The 24977-nt window shown below is 47.6% G+C and overlaps 2 protein-coding genes across 3 annotated transcripts in view; one reads left to right on the top strand and one right to left on the bottom strand.

The window, feature by feature from the left end:
* The window catches only part of VKORC1L1 (vitamin K epoxide reductase complex subunit 1 like 1), a 64850-nt gene extending 56748 nt beyond the window's left edge, over window positions 1-8102 (top strand). Inside the window, exons 2-3 of the mRNA XM_047838943.1 lie at window positions 456-565; window positions 4200-8102. Coding sequence (XP_047694899.1) covers window positions 456-565; window positions 4200-4426 — 337 coding nt within the window. The 3' untranslated portion in view covers window positions 4427-8102. The remainder of the gene's footprint in view (window positions 1-455; window positions 566-4199) is intronic.
* A 1954-nt stretch (window positions 8103-10056) lies between these two features.
* Window positions 10057-23566, bottom strand: GUSB (glucuronidase beta). 2 transcript variants are annotated; one of them, XM_047839028.1, is made up of 12 exons: window positions 23295-23566; window positions 21717-21902; window positions 21202-21383; window positions 20879-21021; window positions 20239-20426; window positions 19765-19917; window positions 19336-19514; window positions 19111-19257; window positions 16669-16753; window positions 14897-15073; window positions 11946-12081; window positions 10057-10428 (listed from the first exon to the last, which is right to left on the bottom strand). In XM_047839028.1, exons 1-12 carry the CDS (start codon window positions 23502-23504, stop codon window positions 10259-10261), a joined length of 1956 nt encoding a protein of 651 aa, XP_047694984.1. In that variant the 5' UTR covers window positions 23505-23566; the 3' UTR covers window positions 10057-10258. The 2 variants fall into 2 exon arrangements, with proteins under 2 accessions (XP_047694984.1, XP_047694985.1); XM_047839029.1 differs by lacking the exons at window positions 20879-21021; window positions 21202-21383; window positions 23295-23566 and having other exon boundaries at window positions 21717-21783.
* Between the last annotated feature and the right edge of the window lie 1411 nt (window positions 23567-24977).

Genomic DNA, 24977 nt, shown 5'->3' with positions numbered 1-24977 from the left:
TCTTTAGCCCAAAATGTGAGTGGTGCTGCTGCTAGGAGGCTCTGGCTTAAATTGAGAGAGCCCTTTCTCTGCAGATACTAATGCCATCAGAGAAAGAGTACTTTGAGGGTGCCTAGGTGGCTCAGTCAGTTAAGCGTCCAACTTTGGCTCAGGTCATGATCTTGCAGTTTGTGAGTTTGAGCCCCTCGTTGGGCTCTGTGCTGACAGCGCGGAGCCTGCTTGGGATTCCCTCTCTCTCTGTCCTTCCCTGCTCGTGCGTGTGTGCGCTCTCTCTCTCAAGATAAATAAACATTTAAAAAGAAAAAGAGTACTTTATCCTACCTTTTGCATAAGAGAATATATGGAAATAGGCAACTTAGAGATTCAGATGGGTGTATTGGCATGGCATTCTCAATTTTATATTTTTAAAAATAGGAGGACTCAAAATAGGGTTATTGGTTTTCCTTATTTTACAGATGGGGTCGAGGATTTGGTCTTTTGGGTTCCATTTTTGGAAAGGATGGTGTATTAAACCAGCCAAACAGTGTCTTTGGACTTATATTTTATATACTACAATTATTACTTGGTAAGTATACAGCAATACAAAAATAAGTTTGTTTTGTTGTATTCCATTTAGTACTTTGTGTCTTTTCCCTGAAATGTCTTTATATTAAATAAAAGCATGTTAATGATAGAACCACTAGTTTGCAGTACATTTTTCTGTTGTGAAAATTTGGCTCCCTAAGATTTTGATGATGCTAATGCTGAACTTGGTATCTGTTGGTGTTTAATCAAGGATGGCAACATCCCATAGTGTCCAGAAAAAAACAGTCCCAATCAGAGAACTTATTACTCCAGTCTTCCCTGGAAACTTTTTTTCTTATTACTTTATATACTGTGTGGTTACTTAAAACTATTACACACTGAGAAAACACTAACAGTGAACCATGTGCATAATTTCATCACCTTTACACCTCCACTATTCCCATTGCTTTCTGTTCTTTTTACTTAATTTTATATGAATCCTTATTTTGTTTCTCCTTTTCAGTTTTTTGTTGTTGTTGATAACAAGGTTTCAATTTTTTTATGCTCATTAACACTGTGGTAATCAACATCGTTTAAAGGCCCCTTCACACACACCACCCTCCTTGAATTAGTTCTGCAAAATAAATTTCCAAACATGAGATGGATGAGTCAAAACACATAGATTTTTTTTAATGTTTAAATTTCTAATTCAGTAGTTACAAAGTATAGCCATTATTACATTTTAATTTCCTTACATTGTCACTTTTGTTGATGGGATCCTGATAATAGTCCATTTCCATATTTGTTAGAAACATTTTACCCATTCTTTTTCCTTTTTTATGTTAGTTTGGTAAATTTTGATCATACGAAAGTTTTTTATGTTTTTAGAGTTAAATCTATCCATTTTTATCTTTGGGCTTCAATTGTTAATATTCTGCCCTATTATCTGCCAGCTCTTTTCTGCTCTTCTGTCTAGCTGAAGTTGATTTGTTATGAGGCAAATTGTGAATCTAAGTTTTCTAAATATTCCTTATCAAGTTTGCCCTGTTCTATATCCTATAGAAATACAAAAATATACACAAGGATATGCACAGCAGTACAGTTTAAAATAGCAAAAAAATTGGAAGCGTTCAAACGTAATGGCTGAATAAATTAGGTTACCTCCATACTAGAAAATACTATGTAGCCATTTAAGGAAAAAGTAGGTCTACATGTATATTCTGGAAGGATCAAGACACAGGTTAGTGAAAAAAGTAAATTATAGTATAATAGATACAAGTTTATGTTACATATATGCATGTGAATGCATAGGAAAGGGTCTGGTGGTTGGAGGCCAGGAGTGAGATTTTTATTTTTTATTCCATTTATTTTTTCTGTTTGGATTTCTAAAGAAGAATCTATAAATCCAAACATATAAGCCAAAATTAAAATAGCCCAAAACATGCTTTTGACTATGTTAATTTTTGGAGATAGAGACGGAACAAATTTCTATTTATAATATTTGATTTGTAAATTTCCTTATATATATATTTTTAAATCATATGTATCCTTTGTATCTTTTCTGTTCACAATTTTGTGCATTCACATGCATTTTTAATGTCTGGAGGCACATTGAAGGCATATATATGTGAGCTCATTTAACAGTTTTCCAGAGCACATCATCTTCACTCCCTTCTAAGGTGTTTGAGAGACAGCATTTTTAATTTTTCCATAGGTAATACATTCATGAGTTCAAAAGTAAAAAAAAAAAAAATTAAAATGCTGTCCAGCGAAATGCCTACCTCACCCCTCATCCCCCTCTGCCCACTTCCTACTGCCTTTCATGCCCAACTGGTATCTGCTTGTTGTTGCTGTAGAGTTTCGCAAGGCATATCCAAGAAAATACAAATATATTATCTTAATTTTCCTGCTTTTAAAATATAAAAGGCAGATGCTATACATACTGTTCTATATACTCTGCTTTCTTTTTTGCTTGACTAATACATTGATATCCATAGCCGTCCACTAAGTGTCTTCATCCTTCCTTACAGCTGCAAAATATTCCATTGTTTGATAGTACTGTCATTTATTTAGAGTTACAGCACATTGTAAATTCCACTGGGAATTGTATCCCAAGCCACCAGCCTACATTATGTTACATTAGGACAGGTTTGGTACAATAGTACTTAACCAACAGCCAGTATTTATGGAGCATTCGAAGTGCTTTGTACCTATTAGCTCCCTTATTTATCTTTTTTTTTTTTTTTTTTTTTTTTAACTAAACTCTAAGCTCAACATGGGGCTTGAACTCACAACCCTGAGATCAAGAGTTGCACTGTCTGCCAGCCAGGCGCCCCACCTATCAGCTCTTTTAATCCACACATCAGTATTAGGAGGTAAAAACAATTATTATCTCAAGGAAGAGAGTGACATGGAGGAAGTAAATAACAGCTCGTATCATTCTGAAACTCACTTTCTTTTTAAAATTAATGTGGCAGCATTAATTTTTGAAGTTTTAGACATTGAGCATCGATGACGTTAGCAAACTGTTCAAGTAAAGGGCCAGACAGAAAACCATCTAGGCTTTGCTGGCTGTCGCAGCTACTCAGCTCTACCACAGATGTTACCTAAATGAGTGAGTGTGACTGGGTTCCAGTCAGTCTTTATTTACAAAAGCAGGTGGCCAGGTTGGCCAGTCCCTCACTGTAAGTAATCCAATAGTATCTTAGTCTTGAAGAGTCTTATGAGAGGTCATACTGTAGTACTGACCAGTCCTGTGGGCAAGTCAGGCCTTTATGGTGAGACTATAGCCTCCAGGCAGCTTCTCATTCAACAGGAGGTGGGGATTTCGGCTCTTTAACTTCTGCAAACCTCCTACCACCAATTATTTTTTCCTCTTTGTGTTTTCCTTGTCCGTTAGTTGTTGGGTAGGAGGGTAGTGTAAAATGCTCTAACTCCTCTGTCCTTGAGAATAAGCACACACGTTCTCATTTCTGTTAGCTGTGGGAAATTACAAAACAATACACGTGAGGGTGTCAGCACCGAGAGAGCCCTGGTTTAGTGCACATAACTGCCTTTTTTCTTGATCTACTTTGACCCACATGTGGCCGACTGGCCAAACGTGGTTTCCGTTATCTTCCAGGGTGAGCCCTTTCTGAAATGTTTACTACAATTTTTTTTCCCCTTCTTCAGCAGCATATTGGTATAATCATCTCCCATTTCGGATTTTTGATAAATTTGATCTAAACATGGAAAGCAAATTCTACTTCCCACACATGGGGAGCCTCCAGTGCAAAGGCCAGGGGAAGCGTGTCCTGCTTGGGAGAGAAGGTTGGGGTCCCCACATTCCTTTATCCATTAGGAGGGGGTGAGACTGTCAATTTTACAGACTGGCTCATTGCATAATGTGATTACAAGACTGCATATTTTCTTTGCATGACTTAACTAAAGCTAGTTTATGATAGAAGTGATACTTCACCTAGAATACTGACAAATCAAAAACACTGCAGCTATAAAACTGGTATTCTGTGTGCAAAAGTCACCCTGCATAATCTTAATAAAATAGATGAGTAACTTTTGTTCTCAAATTCCATAGCATTTTGCAGTAAAATCAGTATTGCAACGCTGCAGCAAATCATGGAGTGCTAGCTTTTAACTCAGAAACTTTCTCGCCATTGTCAAGGACTGACGGAGCCACACGTCTCTTTCTCTTGCAGGCATGACAGCAAGTGCAGTCGCAGCTTTAATCCTCATGACGTCCTCCATCGTGTCTGTGGTGGGGTCATTGTACCTGGCCTACATTCTGTACTTTGTGCTGAAGGAGTTTTGCATCATCTGTGTCATCACATATGTGCTGAACTTCATTCTTCTTATCATCAACTACAAACGACTAGTTTATTTGAATGAGGCCTGGAAACGGCAGCTGCAGCCTAAGCAAGACTGACAGCCTGACCAGCTCCGGACTGACGGCCTGAAGTTCCCTTTTCCATTAAGTTTATTTTGCAGCGGTTTTTTTTTTTTTTTTTTTAATTCTTCACAACAGACACTTTCCCTGAGAATCTTAAACTGATTTTATAAAATCCTATAAATTAGAAGGGGCCCTAGCTATTTTGTGTCAATCTTTCATTTTAAATATGGATACAAAAAAAAAAAGGATATGCCGAGCCAATCAAAGACAAGCTTTAACTTTACTTTGAAAATGTTTCTGAAATAATAAAATGTAGCCCTAGCCCCCTGCCCTTGATTGTAAAGTGAGCAACCATTGCTAGTAATTCTCTAATGTGTATAAATTCAATTTCAGGTATAACAAATGTGATCATGACATGAAAATATTTTAGAATAGATACTGTATTAAATATTGCCATGTTTACAATATGTAATATGTTTTTAGCCGATGGATTTAAACATGTAGATTCAACTAGAATCCATTTATGTGATATTTGTAAATAAAGGTAGAAATATTGGATCCATCCCTGCAGAACTTACTGTACAGTTTAGTTGAAGTGTAGCAATGAAGAATTGTCAGCTCAACGTTGACCGAAGAAATAGTGAAAATAGTAAGTCCATACAGAGCATCTTGTGAAAAGTACTGACAGCTGTGGGTCCAGCACTGACAGCAAAAATAATAGGGTAGTTGGTTCCCTTTCATCTCCTTCCTCAGAAAGGAAGAAACTAAATTTGGACATTCAAGTCAAGCCTGTGTCTAGTCATAAAACTGGATTGATTATAACCTTACCAAATGAGTCATGTGACCAGACCTTCACATCCAAGGCCTTCAGGACACTAAAAATGGGGAAATGGGTAGATTTCTTTGGAGAAAAGCTGGAAATATTAACATGGCATTTTTAGGTAAAGTCTCTTACAGCAGTTGAATTTTCATGCAGATATTCTTCCTTAACATCGGTGCCAGTCGACCAAACAGTATTAGGACCTTGAAATAACCAGTATAAGCCCAGTTGCTCCAGAGTAGGATTGCTCTTGGGTAGCTCTGTAGTATTTCCTGTTTAATTCTGCACTAATTGGATGTCTAGTTGTTTTAGAGTCCACACTAGATTTGTAAATTTTAGGGCTGACACGCTGCTCAGTTTGCATAACCGGGAGTAGTACGGGTAGAAATATCTGAAGGTAAAATACACTAAAGGTGTCACTACTCCTTCTAGTAACTACGCAATGCATAGGTTTTAAGAGTGATTTGAATAAACCCAAATGAAAGTGTGACAGTATGTTTCTATGGTTAACACCTTATATCAGAATGTTAAAAGTGCCTTCTGTCTTAAATCTCAAACCAAATATTTTGTGTGTTGAACTTGGGCAGAAGTGTCCTTCCTTCCTCTTACCATGAAGTAGAAAGCCTGCATCAGTCTATAAAAAGGTTCTGTACAATCATTTTGTTCCTTAGATTGAGAAGTAGTAGCAATGTTTTTGCTTCCAGTTAGATTAATCATTATGTTAAAAATAGACCGGTGACTTTTCTTTAATAAGCCTTCTTTTTGAAGGGAGGGGACAGGCTCTGCTCTGTAAACCGTACTGTGTAGAGTCAGCAACTGTTCAGCAGTTTCCAACTAACTGTCCTAATTGATGCAATGTATTTTTCTGGCCCAAGGCAGGTATAAAATCTGAATTGTAATGAACTTCCAACGGGTTTTAACAGGTTTTGTAAAAGTTGAATTCAGATTTCAAGGCTGTTTTCCCATGAATGTGAATATTTCAATGCCTGTTTTATTATGTGTGTATTGTTCTTGTTTCTAGTTAAAGAACTCTAGAAAGCATTGATCGGATGTCTGGTGTTTGTGGAGAAACAAGTCGTAATGTTGGAGAACTTGTACAATGAGGTCACCTTATCGCAGTGCTTCCCGGTCTGCCAGGCAGTTTACTGCTTCTTTCTTCTAGGCTAGAATGGAAAAGGTTAACAGTGAAGACTTCGGTGGTATATATAACACTGGTTGTGCTAAATAAGTTCCTCATGTCCCAATTTCAAATGGATTTTCATCATATTTGGTATCAATCAGCAGAGTATAGTTAAAGCTTGTCTTGATGTTGTGTTCTTGCAAATGTCAACTCTCATGTGATAAAATGTAAAAACGTTCAGCCAGACCCTTCAAGATTTTCCTTTGCTTTCCTAAGCCTTGGGGGAAACACCACTGTTTCAGTTGTACGAAAATTTTTTGCCACATTCCTATGAGCCCAGTAGAATTAATCTCTTTGTTTTCTCACCGAGTGATGAAGGTGTGCCGCCTGAAGTAACAGCAGGGTAATGCCAGTATGTCAGTAAGTAACAGGACCCCAGTGGGTGCTGGGATATTTTTGCCCTGGAAGAATTTAGGCTCCCCTCTACATCCTCTCTTCCACTCCAAGAAGGAGAAAACACCATGCTATAAAAGTTGAGGATCGTTATGACTTTTTGAGACTGAATATTTAAAACACTGCGACATTACCAGCCACCGACATTGAAGAACAAACTGCGGGGGGGGGGGGGGGGGGGGGCGGAGAATTGGATTTATGTTTTTTGCAGTTATTCCATGCTTCTTGGTTTGGGGAATAAGTTGTATGTAACAAATGAAGCCTCTTATTTACTGTGTAGTCATATCATTTGAAGAAATGAGAGAAGCTGTGGTTAAATGATAAATTCTAGGCAATCTAGGTGATTTGGAGGATTTCATTCAGTTTTGCATTTCAGCTAGGTGCTTTCCAGGAAGGTAAACTGGTGAAATAACTCAGGTTTAACTAGCTGTGTGCCAGGAATTACTTTTCCTTTGTGTATGTCACCTCTCTTTAAATCTATTACTTTTAAAGATGTTGAAAGCATTGACTGTTTCATACAGAGATCTGCCATTTGGTACAAGAGATCTTTGGACCCTACTAAGTAGGATATAGGACCAAGACTACAGTGAAATTAAACCTAATTAAACCTAAATTGTTGGCTTTTATTTGTTTGTATTTCATTTATATCTTTAAGATTATCAGCAAAAGTGCAAAGTAATCTTCAGCAATTGCTTTGTAACTGAGATTAGAACCACTGCTTAACGTGAGTGAATGCTGACAGACCTTGTCTTGAAAATCTGTATTGGACAAATGCCAACAAGAAATTCACTATCATTATTGTCAACCTATTGGGAAGGAATACCTAACCTGCAACCTTTGCCCTCATGGGTTTTCCCCCGAGATACAAGCATTGGTGGAACATTTCTATTCAGACATTTTAGGCAGCACTAATGATTCCTAATCTGTGAGAACTACCCTTCAATCAAACAAAAGGGGCAGGGGTGGGAATCCAGGCTACTTGGTTTTTTTGTTTGTTTTTTACAAATAATTAGCCCAGAAAAGGTGAAATGTTTTGTTATAAAACTGTATTAAGCATGGCCTAAGTATTAGGTGTATGATCTGTATAGTATGTTCCATCGAAAATATTTATTACTAGTGCTTTCAGCTCTGGAGTAAACATTCATTTAAAGTGGAGTTCACTGGGCAGACTTCCCCTTTAATATAGATAGAAATATTCTTTACCAGAGATTTAGGACACAGTTTTGCTAACTGGTAAAAACAAATGTAAATATGTAAGAATGTTTATTTGTTGCACATAACTTTTTGGTATAAAATAAATGTAGACGTTACCTGTGGAAGCTGTACGGCCATCCTTCTTACACTGCAGTATTACATTTCAAACAAAAAGCTGCAATGAATCCAGTCTTCCTACAAACTATTCTTGAAGCTGATACTGTAACTTCATTTCTACAGGTGTCCTGAGTTCTTTTTCCCTTAAATTAGATGTAATTTATAGAAGACACAGGCAGAAATCTTAAGAGATTCCAGTACTGGAATGCGTGTGGGCTTATGATATATACGGCTGTCAAGAATTCATGAGAAAGGAATTAGTGCTTAGAGTTCTATAAGCACATGCACGTGCTGATCAGATCTTGCCCACGGCTTTACTTCAGCTCCCCCTGAATGCTCCACTCAGTCCCCTAAAAAGGTAACATCTGCAAGGAAGATGAATCCATTTAAATATAGTTCAGCCATATTTTATTGAATACAACAAACGCGTTCTCTAGAACCTCAGGATTTAGGAAATGGACCTTACCACTCCTAACTTGTAAAACATTTAAGTGTTTAATTTTTTTTAATGTTGTTAAGTAAAGAGTTCTGTGTTATTCCTTGACATTAAATGGAACGCAAAACTTGATTTCCTTCAAGGAACTTAAGTTCAGTGGTAACAAAACAAACATGTAACCCCCAGAACCCCTAACTTCATATCTGAACCAACAACACCTGCATTTCTTAAAAGTGGTCTAAAGATGGCCACTAAAAGAAGGTTCAGTTATCTTCACTGTCTTTCCTGGAGTTTGGAAAGAAAGGATACAAATGGGTGTGTGTTGAGACGTGAATCAACCACAAGTGAAGTGAATCAAGTTCTGTGTTAACTGCTTTGGTTCACGGTCCTCCATTTGACTGGACACCAAAGGGAGCCTTTTTCCAAACCATTGAGCTTTATTTATTTTTTAACGTTTATTTATTTTTGAGAGAGACAGAGCATGACTGGGGGAGGGACAGAGAGAGAGGGAGACCATGCTGACAGCACAGAGCCCAACGCGGGGCTCAAACCCACGAACTGTGAGATCATGACCTGAGCTGAAGTCGGACACTCAACTGGACATGAGCCACCCAGATGCCCCTTTTTTTAAATGTTTATTTATATTTCAGAGAGAGAGAGCAGGAGAGGGACAAAGAGAGGTGGGGAACAGAGGAACTGAAGCAGGCCCTGTGCTGACGGCAGAGAGCCCAATGCGGGGTTCAAACTCCCAAACCATGAGATCATGACCTGAGCCAAAGTCAGACACTTGACTGAGCCACCCAGGCGCCCCCACAGCATTGAGCTTTAAACCAGGACCGATTCTGCCATCTTGGAATAATGTACCTTACTTGCCTTAACAGAGCCTCTGGAAGAGGAGGAGGAGTGATTCCATAAGGAATAAGACCATCCTCTAGGAGCAAGACAGGTGGCATCATCCAAAAGGACAAAGCCCTAGACTACTTGTCTGTAGGCCTGACCTCTTTAAGAGGGTCCCATCACATTCAGTGGAGTCAGATATGAAGGCACTAATGGGCCTTTATGCTCCTCTGTCCATTTCTGTCAAGACTAGACTGTGGCTGGGGTTGGAATAATGTCCTGGAAGAACTGGTAAGCTCTGAGCTCCCTTCTGATCCAGACATTCTTCATCTCTTACCTTTCTTATGCTTATTTGTCAGCTTAACTTGGTGGAAATTGGTACACAGACCTTGTCAATTATTCCAGTAACATCGCTTTCTGTAAATTCACTGGGACGTGAGCTCATCTGTGAAGCTGAAGAAGCAGTCGTCTTTTCCTCACGCGCCTGGTTCGTTGCACAGGCCCTGGGGCCTGAGGGCTGCCAGGCTAGTCCTACAGAAGTGCCGTCTGCACCCAGCAACTCCGGCCGTGGTGTGAGTGTGGAAGCAAGTTTCGCAAGAGTCCGTACACAGCTAAGTTTGTGAAAACAGCCTAACACGTAAGAATTTCAGATGCTTTCCAGCAATACAGATCATCGGATTTATGGATGGTCACTTTTAAGACAACTCTTTATTCCCACACTACGAAAGCTTTTATTTGCACCTCTGACATTCCCTTCTGGTAAATTAGTACAAAATCCGGGCCAGAAACTTCCCAGTCGGCCATGCACAGTCCAGGACTGCTGTGGAAGTCGCCCCTTACTTGTGGAGGAGGGGCTGCTATCTGCTCTTGTCAGCAGAGGTAGTTCTTGCTTTAAAGAGTAAATGGGCTGTTTTCCAAACACTGTGACTTCACAGCTGACCAGGGATACCTGGTTTCATTGGCAAGTTTCCAGTATCTCTCTCGCAAAAGGAACGCTGCCCCTTTTGGTTGTCTCTGGCGCGTGAAGATCCCCTTTTTATTCCCCATTACTCTCTGCGGTGCTAAAAACAAGGCAAAAAGGTATTTCAGATGACTTCTGATGGGCCAAACGGGAACCAACCTAGAGACAAGCTGGGCACGAAACAGAAATGTCCTTTTCTATAAAACTTAGGATTGCTTGGTCTGAAGTGGCCACTTAATGTAAGGCTAAAGATTTAACCTGCTGCTCCCCCAAACAGCTCAGCTCCCTCGTATATTTTTGTTGTTGTTGTCTCTTAGAGGAAAATCTAAAATTATTTTTCTTTTATCTGCAAAATAAGGTTTGAAACATGAGCACTCAGCTGCCCAGTAATGAAAGTGGGGACTGAGACAGAGTTACCCTGAGAAAGGTCTGGGCTTTTCTAAAGAGACGGCTCTCCTAGTGGGAGCTGGGGTCCTGACCAGGCAAGGGTGCCTCGGTGGGATCTACCAGATTTCAAAGCTCTCTCAGGCAGACTTCCGGCTGGGTTCCAACTGCCAGTGGCTGGTCGGCTGCTCTGCAGCAGCTGAAGCTGGGAAGGAGGCGAAGCGGGCCACAGGCTCCCAGCACGCCTTCTCTCCACCTCAGGTGAAACCACAGCTTCCGTTGAACGGGAAGGTCCTTCCACAAGAAGCAAATGCCAGGCACTGGGCCAAGCACTTTATCACATGAATTCCTACATCGACCCGCAGGGGGCTCATCCCCACTTACAGGCTTGTGACAGGGTCAGATCATCTGTCCACAGTCACACAGCTAATTTCTTACTACACAGAGCCAGCGCATCCATTCACGAAACCAGACTTCAGGAGCCGTCGATCTCACTTGCCAGAGAGAGGCTTGAGTTCTTGTTCCTTTTACTCTACCTTCCTCTTTCCATTCTAATTTTTCATTAAACTTTCGCCTTCCAAAGACTTGTCTTTCCCTGTGAATAATAGGTTGTAAATCCCACTACTAGCAAATCCTTCCTTACCTCCCCAAATCGCTATGCTAAGTTTATGGGATATCAAGAAACCAGTAACACCTACAGGTATAGAAAGAAATGGGATCCACGATGAATGGCACTGAAGTGGCCCTCACGTCTCCCCGCTTGAGAAAGAATGCAGACGGTATTCTCTCCGAAGACTTTCAGACCCTCCCACATTCCAAACGCTTTGACACTTGCATTTGGTAAACCTGCCTCCTACAAGTGAACGATGTAAAACACACCAAAACATACTAAGTTTCCTGGGCTTTGTACCGTACTCTGGAATAATAAGGGTAGCCCACACGTGAATCCAACGCTAGGTCCACTTTTTCCACACACTGTTGTGAAACAGACAGAGGCAAGTTGGTCATTTTTGCCTCAAGATAACACATCCTCCGTTTGCTTTTTTACCATGAAATGATCTGGGAAGCAGGCAAGTGATTGCTGCTTGCCAAACCAGGAAATCCTCACGTAGCTTACACTGATTAGAGCTTTCCCCCTCGTTTCCACTGCTCTAACAAACAAATGTCCTGAACTAAAAGGCCAACCTGAAAAAATGAGGAACAGTACACTCCGCAAACCCAACTGCCACTTACACTGGTTAGTCATAAAATCGGCAAAGTTCCAGATGAGCTCTCCGACCACGTATTCTTTGCGTTTTTGATCCAGAACCAAATGATACTGCTCCAGCAGACCTTTCTGGTATTCCTCGCTGAACATCAGAGGTGGGTCCTGGAATTCAAGGCAAAGAGTGAAGTTAAGAGGCAGAACTGGCAGAATTGTAAATGGTAGATAAAAATAAAGATCCATGTGACGTGACCAAAATACCCGTCTCCACGGTGGGCTGCAGTGACTGCAGGACTCGGGCGCGGGCGGAGATACAGCCAGGCTGTGGCGTAGCCCAGAGTAAAGAAAAGGGATTGTTTAAGGAACCTTAATTAGGAACTGCTTTATTTCTAAGCAGAGTTTGATATTTTATCTTCCATCTCTATTCACCGGTGCAGCCTGAAAGCTGAGCTACACTGGAAGTAAAAATGAGTCTTCAGATAATAAATTTAAAACTCACATTTTAAGTAGCTGCCAGCTAACGATTTGAGAAATAGTGTGACTCACTTGAACTCAACTCGAATTCCTCTGTATCTGGTCTGGGTGAGCAGCTGCTACTTAGCACATCCGTCCATTCGACAAATAATCACTTAGTATGGATGGAGGCTCTGGTGATGAAGTGACAAGCAAGAAAGGCAAGTGTCCCTGCCCCTGCAGGCTTTATACTCCGACAAGAAAGACTCAAGGTGTTAGCGTAATGAGGGTAAACGGGGGTGACTGGCAGAGTGCAAAGCCAGAGCCAGAGCCAGGGGGTGGCTAGTGGTGGGGCTGAGAAGGGCCACGCAAAGCTCCCTTGAGGAGACGTCAAGGACCTGACAGGTGAGAAGCATCCTGACGAACGAAGGCAGAGGCCACATCTGTGGACTCGTTCAGTACCTGGTGAAGAGCGCCTGTGTGCTGTGTACTAAGATATAATGACCTTTTAGAGGTTCTTGGGATGGTCTCAGTTTTCATCCCATGGCAATCTGAGGGGCACTCAAATCTTAAATGTTCAAGGATAGAGCTTTTCAGTGACTTTACAAGAGAACAAAGCCCTGTAGGCCTTGGCTTTCTTTTCCAAAGAGAAGGATAGAAATGCTATCGAGGACACACTGGTAATGTAACGGTACAACTGAGCCAGGTTTTGTTCCAGTTCCAAAGTTGTATATGTAGATGTTCTTACTTTGTTTTAATGGAAACAACCCATTAGACAACCGCATTGTCTAATTCTTAAAACCGAATTAAACTAAGTCAACTCAGTCATAACTAGTCATATTTCAAGTCCTCAAGAGTCACATGTGGCTGGTGGCTACCCTCTTGGACAATGCAGAAACATTCCATCACTGCAAAGGGTCCTATCAGCACTAGATCTAGACTGAGTTTCTTAAACATTCAGAGTTGGTTACCTTTTCAAAAACAGAGAACTGATGTACACATACACTGTCTTCATAAGCTATTTTCCCTTACTTTACCAGTTTGTAAAGTGGCATTCTGTGTAAGCAAGATGAATTTAAGGGTATGAACAGAATAATATAGCACATAGAGGTAGCTGTTCAACATACCAAGGATAAGCATATTAAGAAAGGTGTGTCGGGTACCTGGGTGGCTCAGTTAAGTGTCCAACTTCAGCTCAGGTCATGATCTCATGGTTTATGGGTTCGAGCCCTGTGTTGAGCTCTGTGCTAACAGCTCAGAGCCTGGAGCCTGCTTCAGAGTCTGTGTCTTCCTCTCTCTCTCTCTCTCTCTCTCTCTCTCTCTGTCCCTCCCCGACTCACACTCTGTCTCTATCTCTCTCTCAAAAATAAACATTACAAAAAAATTTTTAAAAAAATGTGTCAACAAGGAATGTGGTACTTGTGACAGTTGAGTGTAAGGAAGCTGGGTAGGGATGAGGGGCTGGCTGTGCTTCAAGAACCCACATGAAAAAAATCCCCAAGATAAAGCATCATATCTTTGGGAAGGAAATGAATAAAAAAGAGAGAGAGAGAAAAGCTAGTGATTAAATCTTCCTCGGGGACGCCTGGGTGGCTCAGTTGGCCGAGCATCTGACTTCAGCTCAGGTCATGATCTCATAGTTCGTGAGTTCAAGTCCCACATCAGGCTCTCTGCTGTCAGTGCAGAGCCTGCTTCAGATCCTTTCCCTTTCTCTCTCTCTCTCTCTCTCTCTCTCTCTCTCTCAAAAATAAAAAATAAACAGAAAAAAAAAAAAAAGAACCTTGCTCCAAGATTTCATTCATTTCCTTAACAATTATTATTTAGCACCCACTGAGGGCCGGACACTGCTGAGGGCTTGGGAAGCACTGATACATAGGATTCAGTCTCTCTCTTGGAGCCCACAGTCTGGTCAGGGAGGGGGCCAAAGAGATAATGATGGCACCCAGTGAGAAACGCTGACACAAAGACCAGGCAGAAGGAGCAGTTTCCTCTGCCTAGGGCAGGCAGGGTAAACCTCACCAAAGAGGGGACGTCTAAGCTGAGATGCGAACAGAGTAAGAATCCCGTAGTCAGTGAATGTGGTGCTAACGTGGGCATTTCAGGCAGACGGAACAGCCCACACCAGAGCAGGAAGCCAACAAGCACAGTGAAAACAGCCCAGGAGTGAAAGCAGAGGAGGACGACCTGGGAGAGGGCAGAGAGCAAAGGACGTTGACTGCCCCGGCCAGAGACTGGGGCTTTAGCGTGGGGGTCAGGGGAAGCCAATGACAAGGCTCCCAAGATTCGGATTTGCTCAGGAGACCACTCGGGCAGCTAGGGGAGGCTCTTTGGAAACAAGGCCAGTAAGGAGGACCAAGCAAGCAAGGCGGAGGCCCGAGTCCGGCAGCCGCGAGTGTGGAGGACAGGCTGGTGTGAGCCAGTACTGCATGGAGATCATCAGGACAAGTGACGGGTGGGAGAGGAGCACATTTCCAGCTTGGGGAAAGGTCCGAGAGTGAAAAAATAAACGATGTTCTACACCACTTACCTGGTGAAACCCTGGAATGGTGTCTGCTCCGTACTCGCTCTGGATTATTGGTTTCTGATAGGTCCTATACCAGTTCTCAAACTGGGTTGCCAGCTGCAGCTGAATCACCTCCATGTGACCATAGTCATGATACCAAGAGTAGTAACTATTCACACAGATGACGTCCACATACGGCGCCTAGGATGAGAGCATTAAACTTGTTCACGAACCAAAAGACTGTAAGAGCATTAGGGCTCACAAACTCAGGGGGCTCTTCCGGCACAGGAGGCAACAGGGGGCTGCAGAAAATGATCTAAGTGCTCCCACGTGTAGCAGACATAGAAGTGACCTGAATAAGGCAAGTCTATAATCCTGGGCTGACGCTCTTGACCTGGCTGTAGCTGGGCTCTGGAGAGACTAAGCGGTAGAGCAGACGCCCCATGAGCCGGCCGCGGTGCCAGCCCGGGGCGGTGGCGCTCCTGTCACTGGGCTTCCCTTACCTGGGAAATGTTCCCAACTGAAGGACAGAGGCGTTTTTTTTCCCCACAAAGGTCTTGGTGAACCATGTCGTTCGTGAGCTGGTGCTGGGGCCACAGAGTGGCCGAAAACTTCCCTCCTAGGAGGGCAGCGGCAATGATGGGCGGGACCCCTCATGTCTACACAGTGCAGTGCTCAGGACTGAGTGGCAAGGGCTAGGCCAGCCAACTGTCCGGCCTCTCCCATCACCAGAACACAAGCCAGTCTCGAAAGCCTGTACTGGGGCTGATGTGGTCCGACCTTCCCAAGCGACCGACCCCCTTTCCAAACTGTGGCTGAAAGCAGCGGGCAGAAACAGGGAGCTGGGGAAGTGCCCGCGGATGGACACTTGCACACGGATCACACATCCCACCAGGTGAGCCTGGCAACCCTCTGTGGCCCAGGCACTGGCTGCCCCATCCACACAGAAGACGAGAACGAGGATATGCCACTTGGGCTCTGAGGACATCCATGCCTGCCTGTGCCATGCTGGTGTTTGGGCACAGTCTTTATGCTTCTTTGAAGGGGCTGTTCTCAAAAGATGGCAAGGGAAACACCAGGGCTACGAGCCTTTGGTCGCTCATGTTAAAAGGAGTGTTCCCAGTTCATTTTGTACATTGCGTTCTCTCCTTCATTCTTTCTGCAGATGTTTTCTCTTTCTGTAGTGCTTTCCTCTTAAGGACTGGCCTTCAGTTCTCTGGTGAAGACACATTCTCTTGCTGCCATGTTCTATCTACAGCCTCAGTGTAACCCTGCACATAGTTTCCGAGGGGCTGCTGCGCCAGGGGGTGGGGAGGGATGCGTGTGGCCCAGCCAGCCAAGTGAGCCTGTCTGACCCTTCGATTCCAGTCAGGGGTTCCCTTTTTAAAAACTCAGATTGCCAGCCTGGACTTATTAGATCAGCATCCAGGCATCTGTACTTTCAAAGAGCTTCTCTGAGTGGTTCTGACAACCAGCTGGGTTTGAGAAACACTGGACAGTGACAACTTTAAGCTCCCTTAAACCTGTGCCACTTTAAAAGCATACTAAACCGCGGAGCATCAAACCCTGACTCTGACCTGAGAACGCACGAAACCTCCCTGTGCCCAGCCTCCTTGGACTGAGAAGCCATACTGCTGGGCAAACAAGCAGCTAGTTATCTTTAACCTGAAGACCATCCAGGGACGCGTCTGGACCGGCTGCTCAGGGCTCCTCCCAGCAGCCTGTGTTAGCAAGGATCAGAGCAAGGCGAGAGGACAGGCAGGGAAGAGAAGTGGCACAGAGACCCCCAGGCTCACCCCCAGGTCTGCTTCATAGTTGGAGTTGGTCACAAAGGTCACGGGCCGGGAGGGATCCAAGGCTTTGGTGTGAGCAATCAGCGTCCTGTCCACAGAGGGCAGAAGACACAGGCTCATCAGTCTGGGAAGGGCCCTCATACAGCCGTCTTTCTCTCTCTCTCTCCACCCTGTCTCACAGCCAAAAACTAAAGACAAAACCCTTCCTCCCTCCCAACCTTGAAGACTCCTTTCGGTAGGCAAACATGGTCTTCTAGCCTTAGATCACGTTCCTTGGCCTCTTTCCTTCTCGCTCCCCAAATCCTACCCCCACAGAGGGAAAGCCACCCTCACAGCTGGGGTCCTTGGGCTGGGCTGGGCTGGGTGCTGCCGGAATCTCGGAAAAACCTCTTGAAAACAGGGAACGGGTGGGGCGTGGACCAACGTGGACGTTAATTTAACGAGTAGAGGATGTGTGTGAGGAGGCGGGCTGTGTGTGCACTGGGCACTCACTGGAGACTGGAACAGGAGCAGTGGGACCAGACATTTGCACGGGAAAATGCTATGCTGCCATTACAAGTGGGCGGTACAGGGCTCTGGGAGACAATAGCAGGGCACTTAACTGACACTGGAGAATCACCCCCATACTCAGAAAAAACAGCATTTCGTCTCATTCACCAAGGAGGAGCTGCGGAAAGAGGCTCCCAACAGAGGGCCCAGCCTGCGCTCGGGGCTCAGCCTGGGGACCCGTCACAGGCCACCTCAGCACAGGTCACTCCGTTCACTGGTCAAGCTTGCTCCTCTGCTCCCCGTCCCCACAGCTGGCTTCCTTCTCCATGACACTCTTCCCACCCTGCTCTCCTCATACAAGGGATGCAGTTCCTCAAGCCAGAACAGCACCCTTCACCTCGAGTACCAGAGCCACACTCTGAAACAACCTGTGTGCCTCCGGGAAGCTTTGAAGCCTCGCTGAGCTCCTGATGCCCAGGCAGCTCCAGCCATTCCCTGGCCACCTCCCTACTGCACCAACAATCACGCATCACCTTCTCTCCACCTCCCAGAAAAGCTTGCAGGCACCCATTCTCGGACACCTGCGTTTTCTGCCCCACAACAAACTTCTGTCTCCCCAGCCCTGGCTCACACAGGCCTGTGCCTCAAGGCACCAGGCTGCACGTTCAGAGCTTTGCCCAGTGGGCCTGCTGCTCAGAGCCCCGCATCTTGTACCCACGGCTCAGCTCACAGCACTCCACGACACTGAATGGCCTCTGCTGCCTCTATAGCCAAGCGAAGTGATCCCCCTCTGTGGGCCAAGTTACAACTGCATGATTGTAAGAAAGACAAGGAACCAAGGACCACCCCCACCCTGAGGTAGTAAACCCTCCCACTGCTGGAAACCACCCGTAGGTGTGGTTTCTGTCCACTGCAATGCCAGGGTGGGGGGAGCCTACTGGCATTTAGTGAACGGGACCGTGAACTTTTAGATGGGCTGATCCTGTCTAGTAATGTAACTTAAAACAGTCAGAACGTGCATATCATTGAAAAACCTGTTTATAACCATGTGCCTACATAATCCAGTTTCATAAAGCCACTTTACAGAAATGAACCCAAAGCATCACCAAGTGGTTTTTGCAGGTGTAACATGCACTAAATTTCCCAGGAATGGAGATAACATAAAAATTGAGAGAAGACTATACTTGGTTTGGCTTGGAACTTTACCTAGAGTGAGTCACCACTTCATAAATGCACAGCAGTGAAGGAAACACCGCCAGTGGCATCAGTCACCAAAACGCCCCCACTGTCAGCATCTGTAGCTGCGTTCTCAGGCGGTTCCACATCTAAGTGCAAGCGTCTGACCCCTTCACTGGCTCTTCTGGAGAGTTGGCTCATGCACTCACGTGTAATTATATAAACGACCCTCCTCTATATCATAGTTGGGCCAGGCCACTGTTCTTTTCATAACCTGAAGTTATGTGTCTAAGTCACTCTGTGTAGAAGTTAACTCCAGGGGTGCCCAGGGTGGCTCAGTCGGTTAAGCATGTGACTCTTGGTGTCAGCTCAGGTCACGATCTCACGGCTTGTGAGTTCAAACACCCTGTCAGGCTCCGTGGTGACAGTGCAGAGCTTGCTTGGGATTCTCTCTCTCTCCCTCTCTCCGTCCCTCCCCCACTTGCACACGCTCTCTTAAAATAAATAAACCTAAAAAAAAAAGTTAACCCTAGATCTCATTTCAGATGTAAAAAAGGGACACTGGGGCTCAGTGGGTTGAAATCACAAGTGGTGGGTGTGTACTTGGTGCCCTGCAGTGACGATGTACGGAGGCACCCCCACCTGGGCTGGGAGTGGACGCTGCCTCTCATAGCACATGCCTGCCCCAGAGCCAACCTCAGCGCTGCCACCCAAGGCTGACCCAGACCAAAGGGCTGAGGTCTCACCCCTGACCCCACCCAGGGCAGAGGGAGCACTCACTTGAAGTAGTAACCGGCAGGTTTCAGGAAGGAAGTGGGCTCATTGGCCACAGACCACATCACAACAGCCGGGTGATTCTTGTCCCTGCGCACCAGCTCCTCCATCACCTCCAGGTGGTGCTGCAGAGACACGTTGCTGTAGCTCTCGCTGTGGCAGAGGGAGGAAAAGGAGCCGTCAGCGCCTGCGCCCCCGGCAGGCTGAGCAGGGAGGGCGGCGGGCACTCACACCAGCACGATGCCCACACCGGGACTCTCGTCGATGACCACGATCCCATAGCGGTCACAGAGCTGCATCACTTCCTCCGCGTAGGGGTAGTGACTGGTGCGGAAGGCGTTGGCCCCGAGCCAGCGAAGCAAATTGAAGTCCTTCACCAGCAGAGGCCAGTCAAAGCCCTTCCCTCGGATCTAGGGGAGAGCACAGTCGAGTGATCCTCCCTCCCCTGTCCCAGATGCACTTCCGTCTGGAGCCAGGCCCCGGAAGGGTCACCCCATTGGCCCTCAATCTGGCACAAGGACAGGCCCCATCAGGCCCCATCCGGCAACTGTTTCAAGGAGTTTGCTTCACTGCTCTGAGTCACCCTCAGTTGCTTCAGGGGTCACGCGGAAGGCAGTGGTGAGCAACAACTGTCACAGGAACCCAGAAGCCACGACTCACATCTGCATCCTCGTGCTTGTTGACCCCGTGGAAATAGAAAGGTTTCCCATTGATGAGGAACTGGTGCTCTGTGACAGCCACCGTGCGAATCCCCACGGGGAGAGTGTAGAAGTCAGACACAGACCCAGCTGCCGTCTGCGCGGTCAACCTCACCTGTGAAAGCCGAGCACCGGTGTGAGGCATCCGTGCTGGCCTGAGCCCCGCACAGCCCACCCTCCAGCGGGAAGGCCCCTCGTGAACCACAACGGCCAACGTCTGGGGCTGCACGCAGAGAGATGCAGAAATTCCCAGCTTCTGCCATTAACAAGGAGGAACATTCACCCTGCCCCTGGTGCCTGCTCTTCAAAACTGGGCCTCCCTACCAAGCGGTGAGAAAATCAGACCGGAAGCTCAGAGGACCACGTGTACCTGACTACCTGTCCTGCACCCCCTTGGAAGCCAAGGCTGCTGGGTGGGGGCAAAAGACCTCGTTACCTCCAATGAGTACAGGTAGGCAGGGTGCTCATGCATCAGGTATGGCCACCAGAGGTGGGCATGGGGCACCTGCAGCTGGCCCCGACCCCCTGTCCCCTGGGCCACGACTTTGCCTTCCTCATCCAGAAGACGCACTTCCAGTTGAAAGTGTTCACCGCCTTCAACAAAAATCTGGTAATCCACCAGCCCTGCAAGAGACAAGGAAGATCAGACCAAAAAGGGAGGGACACGATCTGGGTCACACAGAGAGCCTCCTGCAGCCACCACTCTGAGGAGTCCTCAGCCAACAACCGTTTATTTCTGGAGCCCAACCTGCAGTGAGGGGAGATGAGGCGAGGGCAGCACAGTGGGAAGGGACACAGAGTCTCATGAATCCTAAGCGATTCACCGTGAGCTATGATTTTACACGAGCCCCACTTCTCCTTGGGCTTCGTTCCCTCACAAAAGGAGGTCAGACCAGATGAATGATTTCTGCTGCCTGTGCCAGTTCAGACAGGCTGGATTTCAGCTCTTTTTGGGCGGATGGGAACCCCGAGGGGGAAGAGATACCGGCAGAGGCTTTCTCCTGGAGCATCTTTCCAAACAGGGAGCAGAGCCACTTGGGGCCTGGCTGAGGGAAGTTCCTGCAGGGAGCCCTTACCAGTGTCTTGGTCCACGCTGGTGCTGACGGTGATGTCATCGATGTAGGTGGTAGGTGTGGTGTAGAGGAGCACGGGCCGATGCAGCCCCGCATAGTTGAAGAAGTCAAAGTTTATGTTCTGGACAAAGTAACCCTTGGGATACCTAGGATGGGAGAACAATGGCCAACTTGGACCTTGCTCTGATACTCTGACCTCAGCTCACATGTCTCCTTGGCCTCCCAGAGCCAGGGCCTCACCTCTGCTAGGGCCACCCTGCCCCTAGTGGGAAGACCAGTCGGCAGGGTGGGGAGTGGGGTGGAGGGGGGAGCAGGGTGCCGCTCACTTGGAGGTATCCGTCTGGTAGAGGATGGTCCCTGGCGGCAGAGTGTGGGGGGTGAGCGTGTTGTTGATGGCAATGGTAATGCGGCAAGAGGCCAGGGGCCCACTCTGTACCAGCTTGCTGATGTCAGCCTCGAAGGGGAGATGGCCCCCCTCATGCTCTGCCACGTGGACCCCATTCACCCACTGCAGACAGAGAGATACAGGGAGGAACAGCAAGTCAGGGCGGCCATCGCAGGCACTCCCTCACACAGAAGTGTCGTATGTGGGGGCTCAGGGCCCCGCCAGCCGCCCCCTGCCTCAGGAATGGAGGAATGAAGCTCCAGCTGAACAGATCAGGCAACCTTCCCCCGACCCAGGGCACCAACCCCAGTGTGGGACATGGGTGTACCCCCCCCCAGTCCACCCCAGGAGGCAGGCTGTCAGGTGACCCCTGGGAACCACACACCCCAAGGCAGCCCCAGGCTGCTCAGCAACTGCACCTGACCACTCGCCCTGCCCGATGCTTGTTGTACTCACCACAATGGCATAGTAGTGGGCGCTGCCAATCCTCAGCACCACTCTGGTGCCCAGGTCCTGAGTCCATCGCTGGGGCAGGGTCGCCTCCCGCTCGTACCACACCCAGCCGACAAAGCTGCGCAGCTGCCTATCCTGGCCCACGTCATTGAAGCTGGAGGGAACCGGCATGTCCAGGGTGGGGCCCGACTGAGGAAAGAAGGGCTGGGATCAGGTCCGGACCACCTAGGAATGGAGGACCAGGACCCAGGCAACCCCCTTCCCCAGGGGCCACGTCCCCCAGCCACCTGACCTGCAGGAAGAAGGCTGGGTAAGATGACTTCCCCTGGGCCCCGGGATTCCAGGCCACCCCACCATTCTTATTCTTTGCCAGCAACTGACTGATGCCGTTTATGGAGCTCATTTAATTCGCACAACTCCACGAAGCAGACAGCGGTCACTCAGTCACTCGATCAACGGTGTGCAGTGAATACCTACAATGCTGTTCTGGGTCTAGGAATAAAACTGTGAGCAAGGCTTCCGCTGTCAGGTGATCGGCTCTATAAAGAGAGTGTGGAGGGTGGCAGGGATGGCCAGGGAAGGCCTTTGGGGGCCCATGGGATACTGCCTTCTGACAACCTGGCAGAACTGGGTGAGCCTGAGCCTGACAGGGCATCCCCTGAACATCTCCAGTAGAAGGCTAGGCACCAGCAGGACAGCTCGTGAGCCTGGAAGCAGCCTGGGGAAGACCTTCCTGACGTCCTGTCTGTGGGATTTCCTCTGTCCCTCACAGCTGTATCCCAGGGTCTGGCACAGCCCTGCATGTAAAAGACTCAAAAAACGTTGGCTGAATGGATGTATAACTTGGTAAGAGATCCTCCTGCTAGCATGGTTTGTGTCTGGGGCTGGGGGGCAGCCAGCTCCCTCTCAGGGCAGTCTGTGGACAAGGGCGAGCCCAGCCCACAACCCAGGCAGAGGCAAGAGGATCTGTTCAGACCAGACCCTAAGAGGAAGACAACCGACTGCCCCGGGGAGGAAGCTGGTGGGGGCAGGGGCTGCTCTGCTGAGGAAACTGTGAGTGGGGCACAAGCCCGGCACCCAGTTCTTCCTCCCCTGAGGAACGGATGGCAAAGACTGAGAAAAGAGGATCTAGGAGAGAAGAGAGGGCCAGTGGGCACACAGGCCCAGCACCACTTCCCGCCGACACCACCCAAGTCAGAGGGGAGAGCCGGGGAGGAGGCCTTGGCCGGGTGGGTGCCAAGCCCCGTCCTCTCTCTGAACCTCAGAACCCCAGGTCCTTCGCGCCAGGGCAGGGCTGGTGCCAAGACGCCTACACCTCCTGTCCTCCCGCCCCCGAGCTCGGTGCCAGCGCCGCGAGCCTGTCCGGCTCAGCCAGCCTTACCGAACCGGGCTGGAGCAGAGGCCTGCCCCGCCGCCCCCCGGACGTCCGGGCCGGCCCTCCACCCGTTTCCTCCCTCTCAGTCCCTCTCCCCGTCGTCTGTTCCCACGCCTCCAAAGCCGTCCAGCTTTAACCTCCTCCTGGCCGACAGCTCCGAGACCTCAGAGGAAGGCTCCCTGCCACCTCCCCCGCTGGGCCCGCACCTCGCGCAGCGGCGTCCGGTACCACTGCTGCTCGAAGCCCTGGCGCCGGTTCTCGGAGAAGTCGGCGCGGAAGCTCCAGAGGCCGTTCAGCTCCTTGCGCTCCCGCGACGGGCTCTCCCGGGGGTAGAGCATCCCGCCCCGCAGCGCCAGCCCGCAGGCCCAAAGCAGCGGGCCGAGCGCCGCCCAGACCGCCGCCGGCCCCCGGAGCATGTTTCGCGCGTGGCAGCCCACAGCCAGCCGCTTACCGCCGGGCTCGGAGCGGCGCTGGAGGCGGACGGGGCGGCGCACGAAGTCACGTGCCCCACCTGAGGCCTCCCGCGCCATTTTGGTTGAGGGCGAGTGCCCGGTCCGGAGGAGTTCTGGGGCCGCAGGGACGCCACTGTCTGCTGGCCACAGGGCCGCGGCGGGGATGGGGGTGGGCCGGCGGGGAGCCCGAGGTTAGGCCCTCAGGGGAGAGGGACCCCGAGCCTCCAGCCCCCGTCCTGAAAGGCAGAGGTCCCTGGCTCTGCGCCCGCCCCGCCGCCTTGTCCTCCCCGGTCAGACTGCTCCCCCGCCCGGGGCGGTCGGTCCGGGGCTGCGGCCAGAGCGGGACCCAGGGAAACAGCCGGACAGCCCGTGAGCCCAGGCGAAGTCTCTGCGGTGCCTAGTGGCGTGCACCCCGCGGCCGTAGCCTTGACCGTGGGCCTCCAGCTACCGTCACCTGAGCCCCAAACCTCTAACCAGGGCCTCAGGGCTCCCAGTTGGCGTTGTGGGATCATAAAGATGCAAGGAGAGGGGGCTTATGGCCCCAGTAACCTGGTCTAGATAAAATTGTTTGTACAGTTACCTGATTCTTAAAATTACTATTTTTTTTTACTTTTTGCTGATTTTATACTTAACAAAGCAACCTAATAATGGGCCTTCATACTGCCAACAGAGTCCCCAGAATAGTAAAAATAAAATATATTTTAGGAGCTGACAAGATTTAAAGGTTTTTTTTTTCTCACAATATAAAAACAAGAAAAGTAGGATGCAAAAGTACATACAGTATGATCAAAATATTGTATCCGCAGAAATACAGATAGATGTGAATCATTACTGGTGTTATAGATAATTTCCATTTTGTTTCTCATACTTTTTTGAGTTTTTTGAAATTTCCTGCAATGAACATAACATTCTTTTAATCAAACAATAAATGCTTTTTTTTTTTCAACGTTTTTTATTTATTTTTGGGACAGAGGGAGACAGAGCATGAACGGGGGAGGGGCAGAGAGAGAGGGAGACACAGAATCGGAAACAGGCTCCAGGCCCTGAGCCATCAGCCCAGCGCCTGACGCGGGGCTCGAACTCACGGACCGCGAGATAGTGACCTGGCTGAAGTCGGACGCTTAACCGACTGTGCCACCCAGGCGCCCCAATAAATGCTTTTTTAAAATCAAACAGGCAGAGGCGCCTGGATGGCTCAATTAAGCATCAGACTTCAGCTTAGGTCATAATCTAATTTGGTGAATTTGAGCCCTGCTTCAGACTCAGCGATGTCAGTGCCAGTGCGGAGACTGCTTGGGATTCTCTCTCTCCCTCTCTCTCTCTGCCCCTCCTCCATGTTCTCTTTCTCAAAATAAATAAATAGGGGCACCTGGGGGGCTCAGTTGGTTAAGTGTGGGACTTTGGCTCAGGTCATGATCTTGTGGTTCATACATTCCA

Source organism: Prionailurus viverrinus, chromosome E3 (genome assembly GCF_022837055.1).
Source record: "Prionailurus viverrinus isolate Anna chromosome E3, UM_Priviv_1.0, whole genome shotgun sequence".
In the NCBI taxonomy this organism is placed as follows: Eukaryota; Metazoa; Chordata; class Mammalia; order Carnivora; family Felidae; genus Prionailurus; species Prionailurus viverrinus.
This window is presented reverse-complemented; position numbering and strand designations above follow the sequence as displayed.

Coding starts and splice junctions, on each gene's coding strand:
- GUSB (XM_047839028.1), bottom strand. CDS start 23,504: ATGCTCCGGGGGCCGGCGGCGGTCTGGGCGGCGCTCGGCCCGCTGCTT. Junction 20,427..20,878: donor CAGCGTGGACCAAGACACTG/GTAAGGGCTCCC, acceptor TGTCTCTTGCAG/GGCTGGTGGATTACCAGATT. Junction 19,258..19,335: donor GGTGTGGGCATCGTGCTGGT/GTGAGTGCCCGC, acceptor CCTCTGCCACAG/CGAGAGCTACAGCAACGTGT.